The 20,961-nt window shown below is 48.6% G+C and overlaps 1 protein-coding gene across 1 annotated transcript in view; it reads right to left on the bottom strand.

Moving 5' to 3' along the window:
- Nucleotides 1–20,961, bottom strand: part of CSMD2 (CUB and Sushi multiple domains 2) — a 734,077-nt gene that overhangs the window by 178,238 nt on the left and 534,878 nt on the right. The window contains exons 27-28 of the mRNA XM_045298912.1: nt 8,354–8,556; nt 1,044–1,235 (exon numbers count right to left, since the gene is read on the bottom strand). Coding sequence (XP_045154847.1) covers nt 1,044–1,235; nt 8,354–8,556 — 395 coding nt within the window. The remainder of the gene's footprint in view (nt 1–1,043; nt 1,236–8,353; nt 8,557–20,961) is intronic.

The following is a 20,961-nucleotide window of genomic DNA, read 5'->3' as shown; positions in this document are numbered from 1 at the left end:
CAGGTAGCCGGGGTGCAGGATCATTGAGGCCCTCCTGAGAAAGCTTTACCCTCTGAGGCGCCGGTTCTCCACCGGTCAGATGGGAAGACATTAAGGCTCAGGGCAGCTCTGGAGAACCACACTCAAGTGGCTGATCATTTCCTTGCCCAAAGGAAGAGCCTTTAGGGCAGTGGTTCTCAACCTGTGGGTCGTGACCCCTTTGGGGGTTGAACGACCCTTTCACAGGGGTGTCCTGATTCATAACAGTAGCAAAATTAGAGCTATGAAGTAGTGATGAAAATAATTTTATGGTTGAGGGTGGGGGGTCACCACCACATGAGGAATTGTATGAAAGGGTCGAGGCATTAGGAAGGCTGAGAACCACTGCTCTGGGGCTTCAGGAGACAGGAAAGTCATTGCAGAATGTGTTGCCTGTCCCTGGAGCTCCAGGGAGTTCCTACGCTCAGCTTCTAACCAGAGGGTTGGAGGTTTGAGTCCACCCAGAGGCAGAAGAAAAGTGGGGTGATCTACCACGTTTCCCCCTCAAATAACGCCCACCTGCCTGCCATGAACACAGGGCTCATCGTAGGGAATGGAATGCCCAGGGAGGTCGAGCAGTTGGAAGGAAAAGTCATCTAACCTACATGCCCAAAGTACACATAAAATATGAATGTTCCAAATTCCCAGCCCCTGAAGACCGGCTGGAGTGAGTATAGTTATACTGTGACACACAGGTGATGGCCTTGCGTTGGGAGGGACTCGATGGCCACTTGGTGCAGTGGACTCCTACTGCCTCAGGTGACCCACTCTCTTCTTTCCTCCTACGCAGGCTGCCCCGGGAGAAGAGGGACAGGCAGGGTTGTCTTAGAAATGGTCAGGACTCTGTGTGTGTGTGTGTGTGTGTGTGTGTGTGTGAACAAGGGTCAGCTCTGGGTCATCTGCCACTGGCAGTTATTTCAGTTTCTCCTGGCCCTGCCTAAGAAGTAGCTGCCCCCTCGGAGGAGGGCCTAGAGCAGGGCGCAGCAGGATCCCGAGGGAAGGCCTGTTCTGCAGCTGCTCTGTACCGGAGCACGTTGGCGGGCTGGGCTGCCAGAAGAATCTGTTCTCTATCTTCACACAGCTGATCTCCGCGCTCCCCTGCAGCGCATAGCCGGGGTCACACTGGAACACCGTGGAGTCCCCGGCTTCCCAACTGTTGCCGCTCCGGCTCCCATTCTGCGGGACCCCGGGGTCATTGCAGGATGTTGCCATGGACACTGGAGAAAAGAAACAGATGAGAGAGTGAGGCTGCCCAGGTGTCTGCCAGAGGAGGGGGCTCCCAGCTTGTCACTCACTGATCTCCCCACATCTATTACCAGTGCCAATGGCTGTGGTAGGAGTGCCACCATCCCCACATCCACCACCATCACTGTCACTACCTCCGCCGCCACCTGGGACCACACCACCACTCACACTGCCATCACCACCGTGTGTCCCACCGACTACACCTCCACCTCCATCCACCTGCTGTGACTGACTGTGCTCGCTGCATGGCACTCTGCTCTAGCTGCAGGCTTGAGGGTGGAACCCACGGGGGTAGTTCCACCTGGTCCTCCAGGGGTGCCATAATCGGAATCGACCCGGTGACAGTGGGAGGGGGGATGCAGTAGGTTCTGGAGGCCACGGTATAAGTAACGCTCATTTGCTCAGAGGGTGGGTTTTGGATTTATTATGGAGCAGAATATATAATGCACATTTTAGTCCTTTAGTGAGAATGTGAAGACCTCGAGAGAGTTTGTGCTGCCCCCCCCTCCCCCTGTCCCACCCCAGGCTCCTGGGGCTCTGTGCTCACCCCCCTGTGCTGTTGGCAGGGCATCAGAGAGAAAGCCTGAGAACCGGAGCAGGAAGTGGCCCACAGATACGATGGAGTACAAGGCCACAGGTTGGGTGGACGAGGCTGTAATCACAGCAGCTAATACCTTAATAGCCAATGACACCTTTACATGGCCGATTACAATGCAGCCCACCACTGAATCTGACTCACTGCCTGTTTTTGTAAATAAAGTTTTATTGGGACATAGCCAGTCTCATTCATTTACCTCTTGTCTAAGACAGCATTCACACTGTGATGGAAGAGCTGAATCATCACATGTATAGCCCCTAAAACTTGAGGCATTTACAATCTTTTGATTTTACAGGGAAAAAAAAACCTCGCCAAATTGTTATTAATGGTATTCTATCTTAAGCCCTCTTCTTTCCGTAGCGGGTTTTTAAAACATATTCTTGACTTTTACCCAGCTTTGATCATTAACACCATGAACAACCTGCCATCACTAGTTACTAATCACATTTGTAAAATATTCGTCCAGCGTACCAAGCTCAGTCCTCCCTCAGGGACTTTGAACCTACAATGGCGTGACTGGAGATCTCCCTAGATGAGCCCCAGGTTGTCCATCCGTTCTCAGTTCCCAGATCACTTCTTCAGCCAGGCCCAGGCTCATCCCTGAACCATTGTCTATCACATTATCCTGTGCTGGTCTCTTCACACAGCGCCATTTGGGATGACTTTGCTAATGTGTTGGCATCTTGATGGTACATCCCTTGTACACCTTGATGGGATTCAGGATCTTGGCTGCCCAGCCTCCCAGGGCCTGCAGCAATACCCAGCATGCATCACTGCTTAATACATATTTCTGAAATGAATGCATGAATAAACAAATCATCACTATTGGACATTGGCTGAACTGATTGATAACTCAAATAGGGATCAATCTACTTTTCTTCTAATGAAAAACACCCACCATAGCCACCAGCTTAGTGCTCATCTCGCACCTTACAAGGTACTCAACACATGGAAATGATTCCTCGAAGAAAAAGAACTCACCGTTCTGGCTGAAAGAGGATTTATATGGCTGGCCACAGAAGTGCCATGATGAAGAGGTTGAGTTTGGGAATCAGACACAGGGGCTTGATTCAGGCTCAGCTACTTATTAACTGGATGGCCTTGGCCGAGAAGCCTCTGTGGGTCTTTGAGCCCACCTCTGCAGCACAGATTAATAACGGGACGCAGACCTTACGGTCTGTGTGACTATTCTAAGAGGGATGTAGTAGTGAGCTTAACATGGCACTCGCTTAATAGATGGGGGTGATTATACTTCCCTCCCCTCCCTTCCCCTTCCTGGTACTCACGTTCTCTCCTTACTGCTCCTGAATTTGAGCTGCTTGGCAAAGCCCCTGAAGACAGATGGGCCCACGTGGTACAGACAGGATGTTAGATGTTGCACAGTTATGTTTACTTAATAAGCCAAGCCTGTACTAATCATCCCTGGCATTTCCCTGCAATCCCCTGTCAAACACACACTATAAAGTTAACATGGGGCGAGCCACGCTGGCCTCCCTGGAGCAGTTCTGGTATTTGCTAACTGATGACAGCAACAGGGAAGGTGACCTTTCCCAAATCTCCGTGATGCCCAGAACACAGGGTCGGGCCATCACGGCCTTCAGGAGCCCGGACTTGGAAGTCTGACCAGCCCCTGCTCTGCAGACCTCAGACATGCCCAGAGCCATCTGCCCTACGAGACGCGAGGGTTAGAGAGAGCCATCTGCTCATCTGTTCCTTTCTACCACGCCCATTTGCACAGTAAGGTGAGTGACCATGTAGGCATGCCCTCACCGTGGGCATGCTCAGGCAGTAAGGTGAGGCTTGGCTCCTCAAAGAACTCTCCACAGGATGACAAAGGAGGTGACCGGCCCCAGGTAAAGGCGGACTGTCTGGGCGTGGAGGGCGGTATATTCTGAATGGGGAGACTAGCAGGGAGGACACAGCTTCTGAGAAGATCCTTGAAGGATGAATGGGTTCTCGTGAGAGGAGCCACACACTAGCAAGCCATTGAGGAGAGGCAAACATTGCCATAGTGGCCGGGATGCCCGCCCCACACGTGGTGCTAGGACACAGCCGAGGTGGGTCTGAAGATGCAAATCTGTAGGCCTTTGGTCAGGACAACTGTGAATGGGTTCCACCAACCTCCCCGCTTTCTTGTTTTCAAAATCCATGCCCACTTTCTTGGGCACATTCAGAGAAAAATCCATGTCTGCCTTTAATAATCGATAACATTTCCCCCTGAGACACTGTGCGTCCCCTCCTTATTGCTGTGAGATCCTCCCAGTGCTCACCCCAGAGACGCCCAAAGTGTGTTCCCTGAAACACTGGTCTCTTGAGATGGCCTAGGAAAACAGTCATCCAAGGTCAAGTGTGTTTGCCAATGATGGCACAGTAGACAGCCTCTGAGTTCACATGCCAAGAATCCTGGGGAGTACCACCTTGTTAGCTCTGCCTCAACCCCATGCCCTACAGGACTTGACCATGCATGTTGTCTTCTTGCAATACCTACGCCCATGGAGCCAGTTCTGATTCATCACCGCCCTGTATAGGTTTCTGAGACTGTCAATCTTGGCAGGCCTGGCAGCCTCTCCTCACCTTTCTCTAGAAGAACAACGGATGGTCTGGAACTGCCAATCCTACGGTTTGTAGTCAGATACCTAACCCACATCATCACCAAGGCTTCTTTTTTTCCTTACAATGAACATTTCAGTTCACATTCCACAGAACTCTAAAAAACCCCAGACTTTGGGAAATACTCATTTAACTCCAGTCCACTTGGTGCCCTGGTGGGACCCTACGCTCTCTTGGAGTTCAATGACATTCCATGACTCTCTCCATGAGTGAATACCAAAAAACCCAAACCAGACATGTAGCAGCTGAGTCAGTGCCAACCCACGGCAACTCCACGTGTTACAGCAGAACTGCTCTACTGGGATTTTTTTGGCTGTCATTTTTGCAGAAGTAGATCACCAGGCCTTTCTTCCACAGTGCCATTGGGTGGGTTTAGAAGTCTGGGTTTAGAAGCTGAAGGTAAACCGTTTGTACCACCCCTGGATCCCATGAAGGAGTTAGATGCTTTGCAAAGTGCTCTGCAAAGTGACAGTCCCTGCTGATGAGAAGCCTGCATGGATAATAAGCAGGACGGTGAGCCAGAATCAAGAACACAGGTTCGGAGCGGTGGCCTCGCTAGGGTGGCAGTCACCCAGTGTGGCAAGTCTTAGCATCAATCACTCCTCACCTCCACGGACTTTCTCCTCGACTGGACCACACGGAACCCTGAGTAGTGCTTGTTAGCAGTATAACCCTAGAAGATCATGTGACAAATAGTTCTAAGTGGTCTCCATGTATTAGATTCGTAACAACGCATAGTCTCACACACTCTTTCTCATCAGGCGACAACATTATTCGTTACATTATCAGTGACTGAGTGGTAACCTCTTTTCCTTTTTCCTCTGTCTTTTCTTTTTAGGGGAGAAAGATGGGGCTTTCTACTCTCATAAAGAGCTAAGAGTCTTGGGAACTCGCAGAGGCAGTTCCGACTCTGTCCCGTAGGATCATTGTGAGTCGGCATTGACTCAACGGCAGTTTTTGGATGATTTTTCTCTTTTATGACAATATTCTTAAGAAAGTGATTGCAGTGGGTTAATGATTAATGACCACAACATTGCCTCTCAAACACCAGACAATCTGACCAACATGTCAGCAAGGAGAGTGTGGTAGTTACATAATCTGGTATCAAGTTGCGAAGGGGTGGAGTCTAGTCTGTCAATGAATTCGCAGTTTGAGGACCTCATTTGGAGGCACCATGGAGATAAATAGTTCACTGGAGGCCAGATAACACACACACTCTCTCTGCTTTGTCTTCCTGCTGACAAGACACATGGATCTACACTAGAGCCCTGCAGCTGGAGGAGCCATGTGGAGACCCCTGCCAGCATTGAGATGCTTCCACTGCCACTGGATCCAAAAGACTTCCCACCCACTGGCCTGTTAACTTCCATCATTTGGCATCATTGCATGTGTTCTGTGAGTCTGAAGAGGAATTTATAGATTGGTATCGGACATATGGGCTAATATTGGTCTTAGGGACGTGATTTGGACTGGGCTGGGATGTTTTCTCACCATACACTTACTCTTTGATATAAAACTCTCTCTTACACACATACGAGTGTCACTGGATTTGTATCTCTGGCCAACCCTGTCTAACACAGAACGCCACAGTGTGTGCAGACAAACCACGTGACCAGGAGCAGCACTGTCCCGGGCGGATCATGAAAGCCCTGACGGGAGTGCAGGGAAAGGCTCCAGACGCAACAGCACAGCGTTTTAGCCTCGCAGGGCCATCAAGACAGGGAAGCTGCGCTTCCACTAGATGGGTTTGTTGTCAGACCCGACTACACACATCAAAAAATAAAATAAAAAAGCAAGGGATTTCTTTGGATTCATGGTACAAAAATGTTACAGGCAGTCAATTTTGGTCAACCCCCACCCCTTCCCTCTGACAGCATCACTGGGTACTGTCCACAGTGATGTCACTGTCCTGGAGACATTTGTCCATCACCCCCAGCCCACCCCATACTCATCTCCAAGGAAAAGACACGACACGCATAGAGGTGCCGGAAGAAGGATTTGCAACCTCATGACAGGTGGGACCCAACCGAACAGGCTCTGTGGACTCTTAGGACTGTCGTCAAGTGGAATACCTCCTTTAACAATGGTTTTCATTATTATTCACTTTGACGATCAGGATCTTTATAAACTTGGCAGTCTACCCAGTAAATACAAACTAGAACATCTTTGAGGGAACCTCTGACAAGGACAATAAAGGGCAAATTCTGTGCTGCAACGCAATAGTCAAGATGAGATCAACGCAACGATAAACTAGAAAGGACAGTCGCAGGTGTGCTTCGTCTGACTTGAACATGCTGTAAGTCGGGGACGAGGATTCTCGCCTCCCTGGTGCCAGAGAAAGCTGTCAGCCCCCTCGAGGTGCTACACCCCCGAGTGAAAGTGTGGAGGCAAAGTCAGGGCACAGATGCCCATGGCCTTGCTCTGGAATCCCCCTGGCAGCCTCCCCGGAGGGTGGAGTCAGGAGATGGTAATGAAGACAGCAGCCGTGTAACAAACAGGAGCATAAACTAAGGCCGAACCACTTGTTCAGAGCGACAAGAGGTGGGAGAGGCGATTCATCCCGGGGAGTGGGAGGGCAGGTTATCTGGGACTTGGCTGCTTTAGCACTGGCCCTGTTTGGTCTCTCTCTGTCATGCTCCTCCATATTTGGCTGCCGCGGTACATAATTCATTGATTTTGGATGACTGCACTTGGCTTCCCGTCCTCCCTGAGACCTGTACGATGTCATAGCACATCATGTCACATCAGCCGTGCGTCCCTGGTGCCTGGGCTTCCCCTACATGCCTCCACGCCCCTATTCCAGCCACACGAACCGCCGGCCATTTGTGGAAACCACTTCCCTGCTTCCACACCATGTGACAAATTGCCCCTTTCTTTCTCATCCCGTTAACTGGGGTCCAGGAAGACTCTCAAGCCTGGTTCAGTGGCACCTTTACCAGTTGTGGTGGTGACATGATCTGGTGTCCATTGGGGACTTGAGAGAATTAAGAGTGAAGGGGTGGAGTCTAGTCTGTCAATCAGGCCATAGTCAAGAAGGCCTCTGTGTGGGCGTGGCTTTCTCCTGAGAATTCTGGGAAATCTAGTTTTTCTTCCTTGAAGGCAGAAGACTTCTCTCTCTGCTCACTGCCTGAGAGAGTCTCTACTGACAAGACAGATGTCCCTACGCTGATAGACCCTATGCCCTGGGAACTGGAGGAGCCACATGGAGACCCCTGCCAACGCTGAGATGCTTCTACCACCAGTAGACCCACAAGACTTTGCAACTACTGACCTGTGATCATCCAGCATCTGGTATCATTGCATCTATTTTGTGAGTCTGAAGAGGCCTTTCTAGATTGGTATCAGACATATGGGCTGATATTGGACTTAGGGACTTGATCTGGACTGGGTTGGGATGTTTTCTTAATGTGTAATTACCCTTTATATAAAACTCTGTCTTATACACCTATGAGTTTTTATGGATTTGTTTCTCTAGTCTACCTGGACTAACACACCAGTCAAAGTGGACTACTCCCTCCTTGAATCCTTCCTTTTCTTGAGTAGCTTCCGCTCAGCATTCTGTTCTGCGCTTGGGTGCCATCTTTGCCGGCACACCTTCCTTGCTGCTCCACTTGGCCCACTATATGCTTCCACTCTAGCCTCTCTCCCTCCATTCAGAGCCTTTCCAACTTGTACGTGAATCTATAATCCTGTGCCTTCCTGCCTCCCTGCTAGATAGCTTAAAAGGTGCTTCCCAGTACCAGGCACATAGCAGATGCTCAATAAACAGCTCACCATGAATGGAGAAACTGAAGAATGGGAGGCCCAGAGGGAGAAAGAAGGGAGAGTGGCATCAGGGGGGACAGTGGACGGACAAGGGGTTGGTCAGAGGTGAGCACAGACCTGAGAACTGGATAGCAAAGCCCTGCTTGCTGGTGAAGAAGTCGGTGCTGAACTGCATGACCACTGAGCTGAAGGTGCTGTGCAGGTCTTTGGGCAGTGTGGGGCCGCTCAGCTCCTTCAGCAGAACGCCGCTTTCCACCGGCCCGTCCCAGATGCGCAGCACGTCGTGGACCTCCTCCGTGTCGAAGACCAGGAAGTGGAGCCTGAGCGAGACAAGAGGGCAGCCGGTCACTCTGGGGGCTCTGACCTGGGAGGCTTTGAACCCCTGGGAAAGACCTGTAGGCGGGAGAGAAGGCATTCTCAGGTGGCGGCTCCATGATCCCACCTGAGAGCTCCTCTCCTTGGGGTCACCAGGCGGGAGGGCAAGGGTGGCTCTTGTACATTTGGTGCATTATGATGAGTCCCATGCTGCCCCTATCAAACCCCGAACCTCCCCTCCACCCAACACGGACCCCAGGTCCCACTCCTGAGTGCATAGCCAGATCGTTTATAGGTTGGTGATGGTGGAGTGGAGGAGGCAGGGGCCTGAGATGGACAAAGGATGTAGGTTAAAAAACAGGTGCTAGAGGGGAAACTGTGGGGGTCTCTGAGAAGCTGGCTTAGCGTTAGTGGGGAGCCGGCATAGGCTTCGTAGATCAGAACTCTGGGAGGGATTAGTTCAGAGAATCTCTACAAACCCCACCCACTTCCTCCTGAGTGAGAACCCTGCCAGAGACCACTCTCAGCATCAGAATTCAGGAGGGACTTTGCTTCCCGCCCCCCGCCGCACCCCACCCCCTGAGAATAAGCCCAAGTGGTGTGCTTGCTGCCTCCACTGCTCTCCCCCTCCCTTGCCGCCTCCCCTCCCACTCTCTTTTAAACTTCTTTTTAAAATTTTAGACTTAGAGAGAAGCTGTAAAGATGCCATTGAGATTCCCATAGGGCCCTCACCGCCTCCCTGATTGCCAACATCTTACATTGCCATGGTACGTTTGTCACAGCTAACAGACCAACATCGATCCATTTCTGTGAACTCAACTCCAGACTGTATTTGAATTTCACCAGGCTTTCCACTGGCATCCCTTTCTGCTAGAGGACTTGACTCATTGATCATGATCTATTTTTTAAAACGTCTTTCGGAATTATGCAACTGAGATGTGCACAGGGCAGAAGAAAGGGGTCTCTCTCACACAACTCACTTGTTCCCAGGGTTCTTCACTCAGTAGTAGGTTATCCCTCAGAACCCTTTCCCCACCCCTGACAGACATAAATATCCCCACCCCCAAATGAGGACACACTTTACACAACAAGAAGCAAACCCCACTGCCATTGAGTCAGTTCTCACTCACAGTGATTCTATAGGACAGAGTAGAACTGCCCTTTAGGGTTTATGAGGCTGTAAATCTTTATAGGAGCAGAGAACCTCATCTTTCTCCATCAGAGAGATTGGTGGGTTTGAACTGATGACTCTGCAGTTCGCAGCCCAGTGTGTAAACCACCATGCCACCGGGGCTCAATGAGTTGGAACTGATTTGATGAGAGGGACTATACTGTACATAGCTTTGTATGTTTTTTCTTCACCTGATACATGTTATAGGAGACCCGGTGGCATAGTGGGTTATGCACTGGGATGCTAACTTCAAGGTTAGCAGTTTGAAACCACCAGCTGCTTTACAGGAGAAATATGGGGCTATCGATTCTCCTTTAAGAGTTACAGCCTTGGAGACCCACAGGGGGTGGTTCTACCCTGTCCTGTAGGGTTGTTAGGAGTGAAAATGGACTTGATGGTGGTGACTTTGGCTCTGTGGGAATGCATGTGACGGACACAGCCCCCTGCAGACCGGCGATCACGGGGATGGACAGGACCGGCAACGGCTGTGCTCTGTCGGGCATAAGGGTGCCATGAGGTGAAGCTCACTCAATGGCAATCAGCATCTTCAAAAAGGGTGCCTCAAAAAGATGGTGGAAAATCACTTTTAAAACTTCGAACTGCATTTCCTCACAAACTTTCTGAGGGCCTCATGGATTTCACTTTCTCCTACGGGGATAGACAATATTATATTTCACATCAGACTATGATGTGTACACCTATCGCTGTGCAGTTTTGCACAGTTTTCTTACTATTCACTGGATTTGTAATAGTATTTTAAGGGAGTAGGGAAGAATTATTTTAAAATTTGCCCTCTCAAATGACGGAAGTAATTTATATGCTCACGAAATAGTATTGATATGACAATTCTCTCAAAATTCACCTCAATAACATGACAATTTGCACTATTGAAAATATATTCAGTATTAAAATACTTGCTCGTCTGCTAGACTGTAGGTTTCCAAACTTATTTGGCCTCTCCCGGAAAAAAAAATTCAGTGTCCCCTCCCCACTGACCATGATAGCCTGTAGTCCAGGATAAAGTGTAGGTATCTGCTTTGGCAGCGCCCCACCCCTGGAGGCACTCTGGCACACTCCAGGGGGCAGCATTGCCCACTCTGGGGAACAGTGCTAGACCAGAATGGGATCTCCCTGGAGCCTTGAATTCAGAGAATGCAGTAAGGTTGGGTATTTGTGCATACATTTATTGATGATTTGGATCTCCTCATACTCTACTTTCATGGAGTCATTTGTCCTCATTGTAGTTATACCTTCTAGTTGCCATTTATCCTATGTGTTTTGATTCTTCTCTTATGTATTTGTTGCTAATGTTTTCTCCTGGTATCTGGTGCCTCATCTCCCTTTACATTTTGTTTACAGTGCCTGGTATAAAGTTATTCATTTTCATGTAATCAAAAATGCAAATCTTTTCCTGGGTGTTAGGTCATCCTTGGGAAAACCCTCTTCCTCCTAAAATGATTAAGAAACAAACCATCTCCTTGTACAGGCGTGTGCGTGTGCGTGTGCGTGTGTGTGTGTGTGTCTTCTAAACATACTGCGCCACCTAGGAAGTACTCGTGCCAATAATGTTGATTGTAAGCCGAGGGGAATGCTCAGAATTGATGTCCAGTTTGTGAAACATTTAGAGGAGAGTCATTAGGAGGACTCAATCAGAGGAAGCCATCATTTGGGACAGTCTACAAAATGCCTATCTCATTTCCTGAGAGTCTGTGTGGTGCTTTAAAAGATATATTCACAATGTTTTTTTATGCTCTTCTCCTGTCAAATGGCCATGGGCTGCACTTAAGAGACTTGTTTCTATGAGCAGGGTACAATTGAAGTGATGGAATTGGAATTTCTGAGGTTAGGTTATGGTAAGACTGCAGATTATATTTTGGATCTCTCTGTCTCTCAGGTTGTGATCTGGGGGAGCCAGAGCCTGAGTTTTGAGGAGCACTTATGAAAAGCTAAGGTGTGCCTGTTCTAAACCATCGTGCTCTCAATCCCCATAGATGCACGTGACAGTTGGATAATGCATAAGGAAGAATGGAGGCGAATCAATGCAATTGAATTGCATTGTCAAAGAACATGAGAAGATCATGAACTTCAAGAAGAACAAACAGTCCTAAAAGAAGTACTGTAAGAATGCTCCTTAGAAGTGAGGATGGCAAGGTTTTGCCGCATGAAACTCTGGACTTGTTATCAAGAGAGACCAATCTCTGAACAAGGATTCTGGTTCTTGGCAGCGTGGAAAGACAGAGAAAAAGAGGAAGTTCCCCAACAAGATGACTTGACACAGTGGTCGCAGCGATGGGCTCAATCAGACCAACAACTGGGGGGTGGCAGAGAGCCAGGCTGCTCTTGCCCTCTGTTGAAACCAACTTGACTGTCCCAGGAGCAACAGCCACCTGGAAAGCCCCAGGTGTCTGGGAACCATCGAGGCTTCCTGTGAACCGCAGTCGGCCTGCCACCAAACACTGAGGGCAGCTGGAAGGTTAGCGTTTGCCCCAGTCAAGTCACCAGATGCCCGCAGCCCGGGCTGACACCTTGGCTGCGAAGTCATCAGATCCTGAGCCAGACCACCCACATGAACCCTTCCCAGACGCCTGCTGCTGCAACTGTGAGATAATACACATGTGCTCCCGTTTGCGGAACATCATGGATGATCATGGAAGTCCGCAGTCCACCTGCAGGTCTCGTTGTGGAATGAGTCTCTGGTGACGGTCCACAGCCTGGATTAGGAGACAGAGCACCGTGGAGCGGATTGTAGCAGCTGCGTTGGGTGGGCATGGAACACCTTCCATCTCCCTTGTAACCCGTTTAGAATTTATTCTGGGTTTTCAGTATTTTCTGCTTGGTTTTTGAGCGGGGTTTTCTCTGCTCTAGTTGGTGATTGCTGCAGGGTCCTTTTTCACCTTTGTGTTCATTTTGTGTGTTTTTTCTGAACAGTGACATCAGTGTGGGTGGAGTTATGAAGACAGGAAGTGGATGAACAATTACCTGGGACACAGAAGGAGGGCTGGGGGCATGGGGAGTCAACAGTGATGGGTGCATGCCAGGAGAAAATGTTCCTAAGTTGATTGTGGTCATGACTGCATAGCCCTCCTCGATATGATCGAACTACTGAATTGTATGCTATGTTAACTCTAGCTCAATAAAACTTTTAAAAACAAGCATGCGCTGTTCAAATCATCAAGTTTTAGGGTCATTTGTTACACCACAATATATAACAAATATAGTCAACGTTTCAGAAGGAAAAAACTTCAGCTTATCGGCGACTGAAGAAATCGCCAACAGAGACTAAGGGGATTCAAGCAAATGCAGTGTATGAAACTCGATTTGCAACAATAGAAACCTTTCGCATACAGGCTGGGAAAGAGGTTATGCTAGGGATTATTTCTCAGGCGCATTGTGATAATTCTATTGTGGCCCTGTAACAGAATATGCATACTTTTTGGAAATGCAAGCCGAACTATTATGGTGAGGTGATATGATCTCTGTAACTGGCTTTCAAATGGCTCAGTGGAAGGGGATCCAGCGTGTTTTTCCAAATGGGGATCCAATTGTGCAGACACCTGTGCAGAGTAGCCTCATTCCTACTTCGTCTGCTAGACACTGCTGGCCTTCTCCTTAGCATGCGTGTACAGGTTGTACTTATTTTCCGCCGCCTGCCTGTCTGTTTCTGGTACTGGCTTGCATGTTGCTGTGATACTGGAAACGATGCCACAGGCATTTAAAAAAAACAGAGTCACTCATGGTGCACAGGTTTCGTCTGAACGCCCAGACTAGGATGGGCTGGGAAGAAGGGGCTGGTGACTGCTTCTGAAAAGAGGACAATGACAACCCTACGGGCCACAACAGGATGCGGTCGGGTGCAGCGCACAAAGCCAAGCCCGCTAGGCTGGAAGGCCCTGCAAACACACTCTGGTTCAACAGTGGACTAGAGGAATCCAAAGCGAGACGGAGAAGATGGTGCAAGACTGGGCAATGTTTCACTCTGCTGTGCACGGACTTGCCGCGCATCGCAGCTGGAAATGGTCAGTGGCAACTGACAACAGCAACATAGTAATTTCGTTTATTTGCTATCCGTCTTCCCCAGGAGAATATCCTTTTCCTAAGGGTGGGGCTTATCTTGCTCACTCGTGTGGCCCCAGGGCCGGGGTGCGGCTGGCACTTTGGCCTGTGCTCACTCACGCTACTGGGCAATTCAGGCTCTTTTCTGAGCAGCTTTGAAATGTCACCTTGTTGGAACCCTTCCCCTTGTTGTTAGTGGCTCGCGCCCTCCTTGGTCCTTTCTGCTCTCTACTCTGCCATCAGGAACATAGCTCTTACCTTTACTGGGGTGACCCATAGTCGCACATTTTTATATGATCGTAGGGAACCTTCCCTTTCATATCTTCCCCCAGCATTTCTTAGATAATTTCCAAAATTTCCTCTTCTAGACATTCTCGATGGTTATTCAGTTTCAAAACAAACACACACATCAAAAATCCCCAGCACGATCTTGATCCACACTGCACATTTTGTGATTAATTCCATTACACGTGGGTTACTTTTTTGAACTGTGGTTGTTTGCTGTGATGCTGGAAACTGATGTTTCAAATACCAGCAGGGCCACCCATGGAAGACAGGGTTCAGTGGGGCTTCCAGAATAAGGCAGAGTCAGAGAAGGGATTGGCAATCGACTTTTAAATCTTAGCAACCCAAACCCCATGGACCGCAAAGAACATTGTCGGACTCACTGCTTTGGAGATATCACTAAAAAAAAACCAAACTCACTGCCGACATGGACTCACAGTGACCCTACAGGACAGAGTAGAACTTCCCCTGTGAGTTTCTGAGACTCTAACTCTTCACACGAGTAGAGAAACCCTGTCTTTACCCCCCACCCCACCCCAACAACCCATATGTCATAAGAAGGGATCATGTTTCCCAAAGTGGGTGATACCACCCCCTGAGGGATACTGGAACTGTCCAGAGGGGCCGTAAAAGCAGATGCCCATGTCAGATGGATCTTGGCTTAAAGTAGAGACTGCATGGACCATAAAAAACTATGGATAACCTTGAGAAAAATGGGAATTCCAAAACCTTTCATGGTGCTCATTTGGAACTTGTATGTGGATCAAGAGGCAGATGTGGAAACAGAACAAGGAAATACTGTGTGGCTTAAAATCAGGAAAGGGAAAACAAGGGAATACTACATGGTTTAAAATCAGGAAAGGGAAAACAAGGGACTACTACATGGTTTAAAATCAGGAAGTTGTGCATCAGGTTTGTATCCTGTCACCATATTCATTCAATCTGTACCCTGAGTAAATCATCAGAGTAGCTGCATTATTGAAAGAAGAATGTAGCGTAATGATGGGAGGAAGGTTTATTAACAACCTGTGGTATACAGATGACCCAACCTTGCTTGCTGAAAGTGAGGAGGACTTGAAGGACTTGCTGATGAAGATCAAGGACTGAAGCTTTCAGTATGGATTGAGACTCAATGAAAAGAAAACCAAATCCTCACTAGTGGACCAATAGATAACATTCTCACAAATGGAAAAATGGTTGACGTTGTCACGGATTTTGTCTTACTTGGATCCATAATCAATGCTCATGGAAGCAGTAATCAGGAGATCAAAGGAGATTTGCATTAGGTAAATCTGCTGCACAAGAGCTCTTTAGAGTATGGAAATGCAAGGGTGTTACTTTGAGAACTAAGGTGTGCCTGACCCAAGCCACGGTATTTTCTGTTGCCTTGTATGCATTTGAAAGTTGGACACTGAATGAAGAAGAGTGAAGAAGAATCAGTGCATTGAACTGTGGTGCTGGAGAAGAATCTTGAAAGTACCGTGGACTGCTAATAGGTCAAACTAATCTGTCTTGGAAGAAGTCTGGCCAGGGTGCTGCTTAGAGGCAAGGGTGGAGAAATTTCGCCTCATATATTTTGGATATATTGTTAGGAGAGAACAGACCTGGGAGAAGGACATCATGTTTGGTGAAGTGGAGGACTGCGACAACGAGGGAGGCCTTCAATGAGATGGACGGACACAGTGGCTGCAACACTGGGCTTGGCGTGGGAACAACTGTGAGGATGGTGCAGGACTGTGCCATCCCCTTTGGTGAAACACAGCCCCAAGAGGGAGACCCGTGGTGAGATGACTCGGCACAAAGAGCCACAATTGTAGTCTCAAGCATCCTGTGATGGTGAGGATGAAGCAGGGCCTAAGGCTTCGTGCTGTGGTCTATGAGGTTGACACGAGTCAGTCCATTCAATTTGATGGGAGACTCCTATCTCTAGTTATTAATTTGGGGAGGATCGATATATTTATGTTACTTATTTTGTCAACTGGGAATGCTGTAGACATCTTAATTTATGTTTGGTCTAGCTTGTGTACTTGGTGATGTGTTTTGGTTTTCTTCATTGCACACTTCTGGTGCTCTGCATGTTATGATTGTGAATGACACTTAAGGTACATTTATTTTTAGTTATTTGCTTTTGGGTATAGACATTTATTTTATATTCAGCCATCATTTTGTTCTAGTAAAATCCAAGTGAACCTCTTCAATTTCTTTTCCACAGACACACGAGGAGATTGCTCAGGGTCAGCAGCTGGTGTGATTTTTTTTTCAGAGGCTGTACTCTAATTCCCCAGGCAGGTCTCCCCTCCCAGGACATGGGATGAAGTGAAGACAGATGGACCTCTTTCTCTTCAGGACATTCAGCAGGGAACAGGTTGGCAAGTTGGAGGCCTACATTTGTTTGCCAAGAAGGAGAAGGAGCTCCCTAGGAGGCAGAGCTAATAAGCACCCTTTCTGTTGTACTGAGCCAAGCCACCCTTCCCTATCTGTTTCTGTAGGCACTGTGAAACAAGACAGCTGGTGTTGGAAGCCAACCAAGTGGGCAGTAAACTATGTGGCCCTACTTACTATAGGAGCGCTTGGAAGAGGGGTTCATGTGAGCCAGGCGTGTCAGGGAAGAAAGGAGGACATGAGACTTGAGGTTTGGGAGTATGAAAGGGAGTGCGTTTGGATCTGGGATCCGACTGAGGGGCAGAGAGCAACTAACGGTGTCTTTGAGAAGGAGGACACTCCCACACCGGAGCTCAGCTGGTGTTAGAGTCACCGGGAACAAAGCTGATTGTCAGAGGGAACATTACTCACTCACGCACTGCCATCCAGTTAATTCTGATTTAAGGTGACCCTATAGGGCAGGGTTGAACTGTCCCTATGGCTTTCAGAGAATGTAACTCTTTACATGAATAGAAAGCCCTGTGTCTCTCCTGAAGGTGGCTGGTGGTTTTGAACTGATGACCTCATGGTTAACAGCCCAACATGTAACCACTACACCAACAGGACTTCCTAAAGGGAAGATTAGGGCCTCACAATTAGGTGGGGGAAATGTGGGCTTTATCTTCCTAAGTAGAAACCCAAGCTGAGGGAAGTCTTTCTTTGGGATGAACAATCCCATGTCATTGAATGAATGATTGAGTGAATGAATCAATGCATGCATGAATGAAATCCCAGGAGAACTAGTCTTACAGGAAGTTGAACAAAGAGAGAATGGGGAGTAAGTAGAAATGAAAGGGGATGTGGTTATATAACAAGCAGTGAGTATAAGGTACTTTCACATTTTCTCATGTGAAGCTCATTAGCATCTTTACTTGGTAGACAGTATCATTCCTACCTCTTAAAATTGAGACCACAGGGCTTCTGGGAGGTTAAGTAACTTACCCAAGGTCAAGGGCTGGCTAGAGTGGGCTGGGGTTATCATGCTGTAATTACAGTCCAGGTTGGATTTCAGGGCTGTTCATACCTCCAGGAGGGTCAGGCTGAGGCCAGGAACACTCATGGGCTGGAGAGGACCCATCAGTAATCAACTGTTTACATATTAGCCATCCCCACGCCCAAAGGCCTATTTGCAAGGTCATGAATTAAAAACGTCCGTTGACTGCATCCAGCTCAGTTGATCTGATAATCAGGCACAGTCAAAGGCTTGGCATTGATGAGGTCAAAAGACATGGCAGGAGGAGAGGGGGCAGAGCTGACATACTTTAGATGCAGAAATAATACAACTTGACAAAATTACAGTGAAGTTCCCAACCTCTTTCTGCATTCATTAACAAAAAAAATCAAAACACTTCCCATATAGTCTTCACACATAGGTGGCGTTTAAACAAGTGAATGGAGGAAGCAGTTTGGAACTGTTAGCCTAGAGGGTTATGAGTTGGGATGCTAAATATAAGGTCAGCAGTTTGAAACCACCAGTCATTCTTTGGGAGAAAGATGAGGCTTTCTACTCCTGTAAAGAGATACAATCTCAGAACCTCCCAGGAGCAGTTCTGTTTTGTCCTAGAGGGTTGCCACAAGTCAGAATCAGCTCAAGGGCAGTGAGTTCTCAGTGAGTATGTAGTCTTCCGCATAGATCACAACTCAGTGTACAGGAAACCCCACACCCTCACAACGGGACCAGGAGACAACGCTATGAGAGCTGGAGGAAAAAGTTAGAAGTCGTCAGGGACTTCATTCTGTTTGGACTCAGAGCCAATGCTCATGGAAGCAGTAATCAAGAAACCACGCGATGTGTTGTATTGGGCAAATCTGCTGCCCAAGACCTCTTTAAAATGTTCAAGAGCAAGAATGGCACAGTGAGGACTAATGTGTGCCCGACCCAAGCCAGGGGACCTTCCCTCCCTTCATGCACGTGACAGTTGGACAATGGATGAGGAAGATGAAAGAAGAATGGGTGCATTTGAACTGGGGTGTTGCTGACAGTACTAGACTGAATGAGGAAGATGAAAGAAGAATGGGTGCATTTGAACTGGGGTGTTGCTGACAGTACTAGACTGGCAGAAGAAGAGGAAACCCTGCCTTGGAGAAGGTCTATCCAGGATGTTCCTTAGAAGTGAGGATGGTGAGGTTGTGTCTCATATATTCCGGCTATGTCATCAGAGAAATCCGTTCCCGCAAAAGGACATGATGCTTGGTAGAGCGGAGGGTCATAGAAGAAGACGAAGACATCTAGGAGATGGCCTGACACAGTGGGTGCAACAATGGACTCACACACAGCAGCCACTGTGAGTGTGGTGCAGGATTGTCCTGTTGTGCCTGGGTTCACGATGAGGTCGAACCGACTCGACAACACCCAACAACTACATGTGTTGGGCGCTAGGGTCTAATGGCGAACATGATAGACAAGCCGTTTTTGGGGCACCTGCATGTTGAGGCCCCTGTATATGTAACAAGTAGCCCTGGTGTGTAGTGGTTACATGTTGGGTTGCTGTCCACAAGGTCGGTGGTTTGAGCCCACCAGCTGCTCCACTGGAAAAAGATGAGGATTTCCACTTCTGTAAAGAGAGGTCCAGTCTCAGAGACTCATGGGGGCAGTTCTCCCCTGTGTTGTAAGTTTGCTGAGTTGAAATCCATTCGATGGCGGTCAGTTTTTAGGAGCGCAGGTAAAATAGAAAACTGAACCAGCTGCATTGAGTCAATTCTGACTCCTGGTGACCCCGTGTACGTCCGAGTGGACGCATGCTCCTCTGGGGTTTCTCATGGACGCCCTTTCAGAAGTAGATTGCCAGGCCTTTCTTCCAAGGTGACTCCCAGCGAACTCAGCCCACCAACCTTTGGGGTAGCAGTTGGCCTCTGCACGTACAAACTCATTACAAGAGGATGGTTGTGCCGAGTGCAGCGAAGGAACTGTGGGGATGCACTGAAGGAAAGAGGACAGCGCTAATGCAGTCACTTAGAAGAGAGCGCCATGGGACACATTCAACCCAGGAAGGGACATTCAAGCAAGGCAGCCAGGAGAAGCGTAGACAGGTAAGGGATGGGAGGGAGCTTCCCAAGGAGAAGGGGCAGTATGTGGAAAGGTCCTTCTAAGTCCCCTGAAGCCTATGAACCACAGGCCACTGAGCTGGAGCGGGGCCAAGAGAGGTCAGGTCAGGAGTCCTTGTGGGTCAGGCGGGAAGTCTGTATTTTAATCTTTGGACTAAAGGGAGCCCTGGAAGGGTCTGAAGCTGAGGACTGATGTGCTCTTGTTTGTATTTCAAGACCACAATCGGGTGCTTGGGTGAGAATGGCTTGGTAAAAGCAAGAGTGGATGCAGGTTTAGACAAGCCAGTGGAGCAATGGACCACCTGAATAGCACTGTCTGTGTCCCTGAGAGCAGAAGAGCTAGAGAGCACCCAGCTACCTCTGCCACCGGCTTGGACAGGAATCACATTGGTGGTCTTTTAAAGAGTGAGAGGAACAAAACTCACAAATCACAGAAGAGACCAGGCTTGTTGGTGGGCTAGAGACAGTGCAGCCCTCAAGAACATGGCTCTGTGTGACCCTTCAGATCTAGAAATGAATTCACCCCATGCCTCCATTTTTAGCCAAACAGTAGACAGGTCTATATGGTGACCAATACCAGGGAGACGGCCTGGTTTAGAATGATACATCCATTGAGATCAAAAGGACCAAGTTCAGAGGGGTTAGGAACGAAGGAGGAATGAAAACAGGAAACAGGGAGGAAGTGGAATGAGTGATGTCACATTGTGAGGACTGAAATTAATGACACGAAACAAAACCTATAAGAAGTATTGAGTGGAAAACCGATTTGCTCCCCAAACCTTCACCCACTTCCCAATAAGAAATTGGAAAACTGCTGCAGAAGGCTAGTGGTGCTTTGCTTGTGAGTCCTTGTTGCTAACTGTTAAAGCGCTGGCTTGCCAAACAAACAGCCTTTGGTAAGACCGTTATTGGATCCTTTTCTCGTGTAGAAATCAAAGTCCATCAACGCTAGTTCGAGGTTCTGCTCTTCCGTGATCATTTTGGACCATGGTGGGCATCTGGGCTTGAGCAGTTCCTCTGCAGATGAGGGTTGGTTTTCTTTCTGAATACGGAGGCCTTTGAAGACCTGCCTGCCCTGGAGGGAGCCCAGCTGGCAGAGTGGTTACAGAGCTTGGGTGCTAACTGGAAGGGTGATGGATTGAAGTCACCAACTGCTCCCAGAGAGAAAGGTGGGGCTATCAGTCCCAATAAAGGTGGCCGCCTTGGAACCCCGTGGGGCCAGTTCCGCTCCGTCCTGTAGAGTCACTCTGAGCCGGAATCAGCTCCAGGGTATGGGGTTTCCTGAGGTTTGGGGGGTGGGGTGGGGGAGGTACTGAAAGAAGGGCCAGCTGTCCCTTCCTATTGATGCCCAGCTTGTCTGGGAGCTTGTTGGTTTGTGTGGGCTGCAGACACGGCACAGGCAGACTCCAGCAAAGGGGGGCGGTGCTTGTTGCGT

Source organism: Echinops telfairi, unplaced genomic scaffold, assembly GCF_000313985.2.
Source record: "Echinops telfairi isolate 266 unplaced genomic scaffold, ASM31398v2 ScPeMD7_7457;HRSCAF=8495, whole genome shotgun sequence".
Classification (NCBI taxonomy): domain Eukaryota; kingdom Metazoa; phylum Chordata; class Mammalia; order Afrosoricida; family Tenrecidae; genus Echinops; species Echinops telfairi.
Note: the sequence above shows the minus strand (reverse complement) of the source record. Positions and strands in the feature narration are given on the sequence as shown.